Source organism: Mus caroli, chromosome 9 (assembly GCF_900094665.2).
Source record: "Mus caroli chromosome 9, CAROLI_EIJ_v1.1, whole genome shotgun sequence".
NCBI classification, from domain to species: Eukaryota; Metazoa; Chordata; class Mammalia; order Rodentia; family Muridae; genus Mus; species Mus caroli.
In genome coordinates, this window is record NC_034578.1 from 17850695 (window position 1) to 17861504 (window position 10810).

At 53.2% G+C, this 10810-nt stretch overlaps 1 protein-coding gene across 1 annotated transcript in view; it reads right to left on the reverse strand.

The window, feature by feature from the left end:
- Positions 1 to 8915, reverse strand: part of Dock6 (dedicator of cytokinesis 6) — a 52961-nt gene extending 44046 nt beyond the window's left edge. Inside the window, exons 1-6 of the mRNA XM_029481497.1 lie at positions 8831 to 8915; positions 3537 to 3624; positions 2864 to 3039; positions 2138 to 2206; positions 1818 to 1947; positions 621 to 833 (exon numbers count right to left, since the gene is read on the reverse strand). Of these exons, the coding sequence (XP_029337357.1) occupies positions 621 to 833; positions 1818 to 1947; positions 2138 to 2206; positions 2864 to 3039; positions 3537 to 3624; positions 8831 to 8874 (720 nt within the window). The 5' untranslated portion in view covers positions 8875 to 8915. The remainder of the gene's footprint in view (positions 1 to 620; positions 834 to 1817; positions 1948 to 2137; positions 2207 to 2863; positions 3040 to 3536; positions 3625 to 8830) is intronic.
- Positions 8916 to 10810: the final 1895 nt, after the last annotated feature.

Genomic DNA, 10810 nt, shown 5'->3' on the forward strand with positions numbered 1-10810 from the left:
AAATACCTAAAAAAAAAAAAATCTCTACCTGCATTACCCATTTCTCTTTTTTGTTTTGTTTTTTTTCAGAGACACAGTTTCATGTAGTTCAGGTTGGCCTCACATTTACTATATAGCCAAGGCTGACTTTGAACGTCTGATCGTCTTACCTCTACCTCCTAGGTACTGGGATTATAGTCATGAGGCACCGTGCAAGCCTGAATGCATTTTTGACTTATGTACTTTGAACTTCAAATAGGTATATTGGGGTATGACTTCATCATAGCCAAGGAATATCTCCATTCACTACATAGCCAGTCAGTAGTGACTACATAAACATACGTGTATACAGCATTCAATAAATGGTTAAACAAAACATAATAGAATGCACTGGATGCCAAATGAATGGCTAGATAAAGAGGTAGGTCGTCAACACATTGGTTGATTAAATAGAGAAGTATACAGTAGGTGTACAGTGGATATATAGCTAAATAACTGTAGAGATAAGCATTTGGTGTTCAATAAATGAAGATCAGACAAATAATGATCCAAAAATGTTACAAGCTGAAGATGGGTATACAGCCAATAAATGTTGGCTGGACTCTGGTCTCAGGGCAGCGAGCCAGTCAATAGGCACCCACCTCATCAGGTGCCGGGTACAAGGTGAGCAGGGTGGGGGCCCGGTGCTGCCGCCTGAGGGCTTCATTGCGCCGGTCCACATCCTCGGGGGCCGCCTGCTCCAGCAGTGTGGGCAGCAGAGAGTCCGCTGCCAGGTTCCTCAGGCTGAAGATGCCTGAGGCGCCACTGCTTCGAGGGGTGTCCTCTGGGGAGCCCGAACAGTGCTGGGGGTCATCCTGCAGGAGAGAATGTGCAAGTACTGAGTGCCAACTGCATGCACCAGTTCTCCTGAGTCTGTCCCTGTAGACATCTAGTCCACATGGGACAGAAACTGAGGGGCAGGCCAGGAGGGGTAACCACTACAGGGGTCATTTGGGGGCCTGGCTGGCCTCTCCAGAAACTCCTGGAAATACTCCTATGTAGGGAGCTCTTCACCACTGCTATGGGAGGCTACCCCACCTCACAGGGGACTCTTCCCTGGCCAATCTATCACACCTAATAACTTCTCTGCCTGTATGCTAAGCTTGGAATGGCCACACTGGCCAGCCCCAAGGACTAACTCCAAGCAAGGCTCCTGGGCTGGGCCAATCAGAGCCTTTCTGAGACTCTGTTCACCGTTGCCAGGGAAGAGGAGCGTTCTTGCCTCCAGGTGTATGGCTGGCCTAGAACCACCTACAGTCAGCTGTGCTCACAGCCTGACTCCAATCTAGTTCAGTCTGTGACTCTGAGTCTCTAACCTGACCACCAGCCTCAGTTTCCCCTCCTGCATCTCATTCCCTTATCTTCTCTCCACCTCCCTCCCTGGCCCCTGCCCCAGCTGAGGATGGAACCCGTGCCTAGCATCTGCACAAACACTTCGTCCCTAAGCTGAATCCACACCTCCTGAAATGCATCCTACAACAGCAGAGGAATTCACACTGTAATAACAAATGATTATTGGTATACAGTAAGTGTTCAGTAAATGCTGACTGAGGAAATATAAGCATTAGTAATTCTGTTGGGCCTCAGTTTCTCTGCCTGTGAAGAGGGATAATGGTTGTGGCCCCACTCACAGGATGAAAGGAGCACAAGCCGGCAGTATACACTAAGCACTCAATAAATGTGCATGATTGTGACCCTTTCCACTCCTGAACAGGGCTTACTTTACTCAGTGGGGTCAAGGCTGAGCAGGCCACTTTCCGAGTCTGACCCCTCAGTGACCCCAGTCGGCGGCCCCTTACCACATCCTCAGGACCTGTCCTCTCATCCCCAGGGGTATCCTGCTCGAAGACTTGGCAGGTGAGGCCTTTCTGCCGTTCTCGCTGTGTCTCTGTAGTGATGGGGCTGTATGCTGTACTCAGGTGCTGGTACCTAGCAGGAAGGTGGGCGGGGCTAAGCGGGAGGCGGGGCTGGGGACTGTGGTGAGCCAAAGTGACACCTACCTTTAACTAATGAGATCCAACTGCTCCAGGAAGGAAGAGTGGGTGGATAAACCACGAACAGGGCAGCCCTTCGACCCTCCTTCCCCTCCCATGAGCTGGCTGCTCCAGGTAACACCCACCTTCTGCGTACAATGACCCAGTCCTCTGAGTACATCTCCACCGCAGCCCTCACCTGGGCATCCAACTTTCTGCAGCAAAACACAAGCAGGGTAAACAGGCAGGGTGAACTCCTGCCCGAGTGGGCACCAGGCACATAGATAATACCCAGGATTACAGCAGGTAACACCGTATGTGAGGCCAGTGGGGGGTCGGGGGAGCTTGCCAGGCAGTAGAGAAGACTACCGCACGAGCAGGTGGGCATGGTGGTCCATCCCTGGTCTCAAAGTCAGAAAACAGAAGCGGGTGAGCCCTAGAGCAAGCTGGCTAGCAAGACTAGCCAACTTGGCGAGCTCTGGGTTCAAGTGAGAGACTCTGCCTCAATATATCAGTAAAAAAGAGAAAGAGGAAAATTCCAAGTTTGACCTTTGTCCTCTGCACAGGTGAGTGCATGAACCTGCACACTTATCAACTGAGTGCATACACATACATACATGCACAGACACATACACATGCGCACACACATACCCAGGCACACATACATCCACAAACAACAACAACAACAACAACAAAATACTTTTAGTCAGAGATGCAACAAATGAAGGCTTAGAGAGGGACAGTGATTTACCCAAGGCCACACAGGTGTCCAGAGCCTGTAGGTGAACCTGGGAGTATGAGACTCTATTGTGTGTGTGTGTGTGTGTGTGTGTGTGTGTGTGTGTGTATGTACACGCATGCACAGAACGCACCCATCCTCTGGCACCCCAGACTCTGTGGTCCGGCATTCTCGGGGCTGCTTCAGTAGTTCTAAGTCATCAACTGGAAACTCTATCAAGTCCCTGAGGGGACCGGGCTCTACTTCAGGTGGCCGGCTCAGAAGCACATCCTCGAAGTCCAGGGGTTCGATGACCTCCGTCAGAGGGACCTGATTGGAGAACAGTGGCCATGGTGCCCCTGGTGAGACGCTGGGAGTATGGTCACAGCTGGCTTTAGCCTTCAATAGTGGGTGGTGGGAGCCCCCCTGAAGCTGCTGGGTAAGAGGAGGGTCTAGGGAGCCAGTGAGCTCAGACTTTCCACAGCAGCCTGGCTAGGGTCCTGCCTGTTCCCTCCAGGGACTCCAGGAAGGAAATCACACCCTGGTGTCTGGAAAGACTCTAATGGTAAAAGGAATGGCCAGAGACAATTCCTGAGGCCCCACCCCTTCCCACTGCGGCAGGAAGTCTCTTCCAGCCCCCAGCCTGGGGCCCCATCTGGGTGGTCCAGGAAGCCAGTGTCATCCCCTGACCACCCTTGGAACACACACACACACACACACTTCCCTGCATCTGTGTAGATGGGTGAAAGACAAAGACATCCTCCTGGTCCAAGCAGCATCAGGGTGGTATGTGCCCCTCCGCTGCCAGCCACTGGGCAGGGACTCACCCCCAGGGAACTACTGGAGCGACGGCTGGAGTGGGGCGAGCCACTGCGTTCCCGGGACACCTGCTTCCGGACCTCAGCAGCCACAGTCCTGGGAAGACAGGAAGGGGGTGTGGGAAACAAGGAAACTCAGGCTGGTGTGGTGGGGGAATGGGGGTAGTTTTATTTGTAGGAGAGACCTCGGTGATGAAAGTAAAAATAAAAACAAGGGCTTAAAAATAAAACCAAGAGGCCTGTGAGCTGATGGCTCAGCAGGTTTAAAGCACTGCCCCACACCTGAGCTCAGTCCCCACCCCAGACTCACACAGGAGAAAGAGAGAACTGAGTCCCCAAAGGGGTCCCCTTTCTTCAGGTGCCACACACATAAACAAAGTAAAAACAACAGTGAGCTGGGGTGCAGCACAGTGGCAGAGGGCTGTCCCTGCAAGCGACAGGTCCTGGGTTCCATTGCCAGAACCACAAAACTAAATACACAGATGATACAGGATGCAGGCCTCTCTGCACCCCAGTCCCTCCCTACACCAAACACAGACAGGGGAATACCATGTGCCCGAGGGAGTGACAGGTTCCTCCCCCATCATCTCCCTCCTAGACCCATCAAGGTCCAGAGGGACACATGCTCCCTCCATCTTTCCTGGGTTCTCCAAGCACACCAATCCAGCACACCCAGCTCTGGCACAACACTCCTGCCTCCCAGCCTCAGTTTACCCACTCACAGCTGCCCTGGCCTCAGAGGGGTCTGGGGAGACCAGAGAAGCTCCCTACTGACATTCAGTAAGCGTTCTGTACATGTGTTCTCAGGGAGTCTAGCATGAGGCTGCCCGAGCAGAGACCAATAGGACCCTCAGCTCAGATAAAGAACAGCAGCGCATGCACTCCTGAGTCCCAGGCCTGAAGGTATCCAGTTTCCACAGTGCTGAGGATTACCTCTGGCCTCCTGCAGCTGGGGCACACCCTTAGCCCCTCACAGGATTCAAGGCAGGGGCTCTGGCACAAGCCACTCCCCAACCCTGCCCTCCAATCTCTTAACTTCAGCCTTTCAACACAGGAACCCTGCAGAAACATGCAGACGGTGGCATGTGGGAGGGAAATAGCCTTGGTTCACACCAGTTCCTAGGGAGCTGCTCTGACAGCTGAGGGTGGCAGAGGGCTCCTCGGTGGCACAGGATGGAACTAATGAGACACTCTATCCCAGCCTTCCCCATGGTCTGACCTGCCCAAGGAGCTGGATTGGAAAGGCAGCCTGACCCCATCTCTTTGGGCATCTTTTGTGGGCCTGAATAACTGTTTTCTCTCCTTTAATTTTTTGGGATGCTGGGATCCATCCTCAGGCTACTCTGACAATGATCTACCCCTCCCTGACCCAGTCTGTCTTAAAAACCAAATAGCTGAGAACCTGAACTGGGGGGGCCCATTCCTTTCCACTACGCACACGCATGTCACTGCATGCCCCTTCCACGTGCAAAATAAAGCAGCTAATGTTGTTTCTAGAAGGCAGCACTGTGCTTCTGCGGCGGCAGCTCAGTCAGGTGCTTGCTTTGCATGCCTGAGTAAACCCAAAACCAAGGGAAAAACAATTGATGGGAGTTGTTTTCCTCCTCCCACGAGACAGGGTCTTGGGAATCAAACTCAGGATGTCTGGCTTGGTGGCAAGCCCCTTACATGCTGGGCCCTCTCACTGACCCTAGCAACAAAAGCAAACTTAGATTTATTATGTATGTGTATGCCTGTTCTGCCTGCATGTATGCATATGCACCATGTGTATGCCTTGTGCCCTTAGAGTTTAGAAGAGCGTAGAGTGTCCGATCCCCTGGAACTAGAGTTATGGATGACTGTGAGCCACCATGTGGGTGACGGGAACCCAACCTGGGTCAGCTTACCTAACCTTGAGTCACCCTCCAGCCCCAGTGACATTAAAGTGAAAATGAAGACTCTGTGCTCAAATTCAAACCTGCAGGCAGATTTCCCTGAAGCCTGAGGCATGCAGAGCCCATGGCATTATTATTTTTAAAAGATGCCTGGTAGCTGGGCAGTGGTGGCGCACGCCTTTAATCCCAGCACTTGAGAGGCAGAGGCAGGCAGATTTCTGAGTTTGAGGCCAGCCTGGTCTTCAGAGTGAGTTCCAGGACAACCAGGGCTACACAGAAACCCTGCCTCGAAAAAAAAAACAAACAAAAACCAAAACAAAAAAACAACAAAAAAAAAAGATGCCAGAATAGGGGCGAGGCTGTGGCCCCAGCCCAGCTGGTCTCTTTGTCTAGAGAAAAGGCTAGGGAGGGTGGGACACTGCCGTGTTCTAAATTCCTACAGTGGCCTTATACCCCAACTAGGGAGTAACTGGGTAGAAGTGCATGGAGAGGGAGAGAGAGAGAGAGAGAGAGAGAGAGAGCGCGAGCCTACGTACAGATGGAGGTCAGAGGTCAACTTCATGTGTCCTCAGGAACCATTCATCTTACTGTCTGAGACTGGCCTGGGGCTCTTCATCAGGACAGGACAGTGAGCTCCCGGAAGCCACTATTCTCCATGTTCAAGCTCCCGGAAGCCACTATTCTCCATGCTCCCAGAGCCCCGAGATTACCGCTAGTCCCAGCTATCTTGTACTGAGATGTCAGACACTGAACTCAGGGCCTCATGCTTGCGTGGTTGCTTACTGACTTCATTATCTTCCTAACCCCCAAAACATCTTTTGAGACAGTCTTGTACAGTCTAGGCTGGCCCCAGTTTCACCATGTAACCAGGCTGGGCTTGTGTTCACAATCAGGCATGCGTTATTATGCTGAGCCGCCTCCATAGTTCACCCCAAGTCTAACTGGTTTAGGTGTCCTGGTAGAAGACCTCCCCCCCCCCCGACCCTCAGGGGGTCCTCTGTGAAGCCCTGGCCATCCTGGAATGTGACCTGTAGACCAGGCTGACCTCAAACTCACAGATCCATTTTGCCTGTGCCTCCCAAGTGCTGGGATTAAAGGCGTGCGCCACCATTGCTGGCAGAAGACATTTCTAAGAACAGAGATAGTCTGCAAAATGGCTCTGCAGGCAAGGGCATTTACCACCAAGTGTGATGACCTGAATTTGACCTATGCAAAGGGGGAGGGATCGATCACCACCCTCAAGTTGACCTCCAACCTCTCACCTGTGCTGTGACGTGTACACACACACACACACACACATACACATCATGCAAGAATAAGTGTCCTTTTTAAAAGCAGTAACACACTGAACTGAATTGACTGGGTTTCTAGAAATCAGGCCGCAAGTGCAGCAAGAGACACTGTAGCAACTGTGGAGCTCCTCCCAGGCTGGCAAGGGTTACTGGGCCTATCTATAACAGGGAAGATGGCAAGCCAGACACGGGCTGGAGAGATGGCTCAGTGGTTAAGAGCACAGACTGATCTCCCTGAGGTCCTGGGTTCAATTCCCAGCAACCACATGGGCCTGCAGAGCCATTTTGCAGACTATCTCTGTTCTTAGAAATGTCTTCTGCCAGCAATGGTGGCGCACGCCTTTAATCCCAGCACTTGGGAGGCACAGGCAAAATGGATCTGTGAGTTTGAGGTCAGCCTGGTCTACAGGTCACATTCCAGGATGGCCAGGGCTTCACAGAGGACCCCCTGAGGGTCGGGGGGGGGGGGAAGGTCTTCTACCAGCTCACAACCATCTGTAATGGGATCAAATATCCTCTTCTGATGTGTCTGAAGATAGTGTACATACATAAAATAAGTAAAACTTTAAAAAGGAAAAAAAAAGCCAGACTCAGAACCTACATCCAGATCTCCAAAACTCATGTAACGGGGAGCAGAGACAAGAGGACCAGTTTATCTGGAGCTCCAGATCCCAGTTGAGTGACCCTGCCTCAAAAATGAAGATGGAGGGGAGGGAGGCTGGCAAGATGGCTCAGGAACAACTTGTTGCTGAGCCTCCTGAGTATAATCCCAGGAAACCAAGTGGGAAGAAAAGGCTCCTTCCTACAAGCATCCTGTCTCACACACACACACAAAGACACAGTAAGTGAATGCTATGCTAGGATAGGGTGAGAACCTTTCTCAAAATAAAGCAAACACAAAAGCAAGGTGCAGTAGATGTGGTTACCATGGAAACTGAGTGTGGCAGTGGGGCCAGGAGTTCAGGGGCTGGTCTTGGCTACATAGTGCATCTGAGGTCAGCATGGGCTAAGTGACCCCATCCCAGACAAACAAAACACAACAAAGTAAAACCAAGACTCCATTCAGCTGCAGGTTCATCTGGGGTTGCAGGCGAACTCAATGGATAGGTGAGGTCTGTGTGCAGAAGCATCTATTTATCTACCAGGCTGCTTGGGAAATCTTGGGCTTCCTCACTACATCAAGGCCCAGGATCATTCTGCACATCTTTCCCAACTGAGCTAAAGGCATAAGGACTTAGGAGGCAAGACAACAAACAGAAAACTGCCCAGCTGCTCTGCCCCAGATCACAACCCTCCTCTATCCAGAACTCTCTGTGGCTCTCACTTCACTTGGGGTCACTGTCAAAGTCCTTCTGGCCTACAAGGCATAGGCCCTGTAAAATCTATTCCTATTGGTCCCTCTGTGGCCCCAGGGCCTTTGCACTTGCTTCTTTCCTGGATGATGGGCAGATCTCTTCTCTCCTTTAAGTCTGTGCTTAACTCTACCTGGCCTACCACTGAGACCCTATCCTCCCTTTCCTGTCTTATACATCCACACTATACCACGGACACATTTATGTTTGTCCCACCAGAGCAAAATCCAAGAATGGGGCTACTTTCTTGTGTCTCCATCAGGGTGGGACCCACAGAGTGGCTTCTCTCACCTAAGGTGGTCAGACAGGTCTCCAGTGGATTGGATACCTGGGATGATTTCTAACCTACCCCAGATTTGAGCCTCTCTCACAATCCAGTGGCCATGGAAAGGGATCCCCCAGCATCTGTCGCCTGTCCCTCCCTTGTCTGCCCACCAGCTGGTTCAGTCCCCAGCCCCCTCGGCCCCCTCCCACGTCCAGCCGGTGCTGGGAGCGGCTGAGGCAGGAGACTGAGGGGCTGTCCCCAGCTGTCCCCAGCTCCAGACAGCTGGGTCCCGGGACCCTGGGCGGGGGAGGGGTGCGAATTTCCCCAGGCCGGTGAAGGGAAGGGCGGCAGGAGGGTCGGAATGCAGCCTAGCACTCTCGGAGCCCGGCCCGCACGGACCCGGGATGCGCTTCCTCCTCCGGGAAGTCCTCGGGGAGCCCGGCACGCCCCCGCTGCCCGCCAGTCTCCAGCACTCGCCCGTCCCGCCCAGAGTGGCCGTGACGGCGGCCGCTCTCACTACCTGTTGATCTTGTGAGCGAAGGCGCGGCGCTCCGAGGCCGCCATGACGCCCCGCGTCCCGCCGCAGCCTCCCGAGTCTGGGCAGCCGGGCTGGGCGGAGCCGGCGCGCGGGAGAGGCGGGGCCTGGCGGATGGGGCGGGGCCTGCACTTCGACCCGCCCCAGCCGCGGAACCAAGACGGGAATGACGCGGGGTCTTCTCGGGGCATGGTGGCGAGGCAGGGCCAACTCTAGGATGGGGAGGAGCCTTCTCTGGAAGAGGCGGGGCTTTCCCTAGATAGGGCGGAGCCTTTTCTGGGATGGCGCGGGGCCAGCATTGAGAGTGGGACAGAAACACTGGGGATGGGGAGGAGACAGCGCTGACAGGAGGATGGAGCAGGCTGTGATCTGGGATGTCGCTGCTCCAGGATGGGGACCGGGACAAGGCTGGAGAAATGAGGATCTTTGTGGGCGTGGCTTGTGAGGGATGGTCCTTGATGGGCGGGACGTTGTGAGTGGCTCATCTCTGCGGTGGGCTAGGGAGTTGGGGACCAGGCAGAGCAGGGCATGGGTGGGTGTGGAGCAGGGGCAGTGCATGGAAGGGACTGTTCCCCTCCCACTGGGGTCAAGATGGGGAAACTAAGTCTTCTGTTGGGCTGGGGAGAAAAAATACTGAACATCAAAACCTGTTAGTTCAGCCGGGCAGTGGTGGTGCATGCCTTTAATCCCAGCACTTGGGAGGCAGAGGCAGGAAGATTTCTGAGTTCGAGGCCAGCCTGGTCTACAGAGTGAGTTCCAGGACAGCCAGGGCTATACAGAGAAACCCTGTCTCGAAAAACCAAAAAAAACAAAACAAACAAACAAACAAAAAACAGGTCCTGACTAGTCCCGGAGGTACGCTGCCTAAAAACAACATCAATGTCACACAATAATTACTAAAGTTTTGTTTATAGTCGCTCAATGGACATAGGTGGGAAGAACTGTTGTCTTCCACTACTGACAAATGGGTTAACTGAAGCCTAGCAGTGTGGAGGCTTTTACATAGTAGGCCTCAAAAGGTGCTCAAGGGACTTCCTGCCAGGCTCTGGGTTGCAGAAGAGAGGTGGATGAGTCCAGCTAAGCTCAGAGGTGTCACTCTAGGAGGTGTGACTCAGAAAGCCGGTATCGATACCTGAGCAAGCCAGTCCGGAAGTTTCTGATTACCTGAAGTCGTAGGATGTCTTCATTAATTTGTGGTCTTAAATATCTTCCCAACAGCTCCTCTCCCAACAACAGTTTCCTAGAATTTTTTCAGTCCTGGCTCATCTTTGGATATGCCAATTGTCTGCTGCCTCCACACCTTCTCCTGAGCAGCTTCAGCCCTCTGAGTAGTCAGGGTCAAAACAGTCTTGGTAGGGTAGGCAGCTGTGCAGCACAGGACATGTCTGCCTCAGAGCTTTTTCACGTGCTGCTCGTTATCCCACCTATGGATGGATGCTAGCAGGAGCCCCATCTACAGAGGATGATATTGGAGCCGGAGGGCAGAGTGACTTGCCCCAGTTGCCCAGCAAATCTGTATCAGCTTCTGAAGGCACAGGAAGGAGACCTAGATGGTAGGGGAACCCCCTAGGTCTCCATCTGCTCTTGATCTGTGTACACAGCTGTCAGGAGCCCACGCACCTACTCAGCGTGGTCCAGCGGCTTCTGCCTGGGAGATGCAGAATCTAACTCCACCCACAACTGTGCTGGGCCACACTCAGTGTTACTCAGCTCCCTGCCTCTTCCTCTGAGGCCAGATAGGGAACATGGAGCTGGGCACTTCCTGATGCTTCCATTGTGCACTGTCTTGGGGGCATCTCTGTCTCACCTATCCTTCCTTGTGCAGAGTCCTGTGGCCCACCTCACTTGGGTCATGGTCCATCCCTCCAGGCCTTGCGTAAACTTCCCTGTCACCACTCTGTCCTCATAGCCTCCCTCTTGGACTTCAGCCCAACTGTCCTCCTGCTTCCGACCCCTAAATATTCC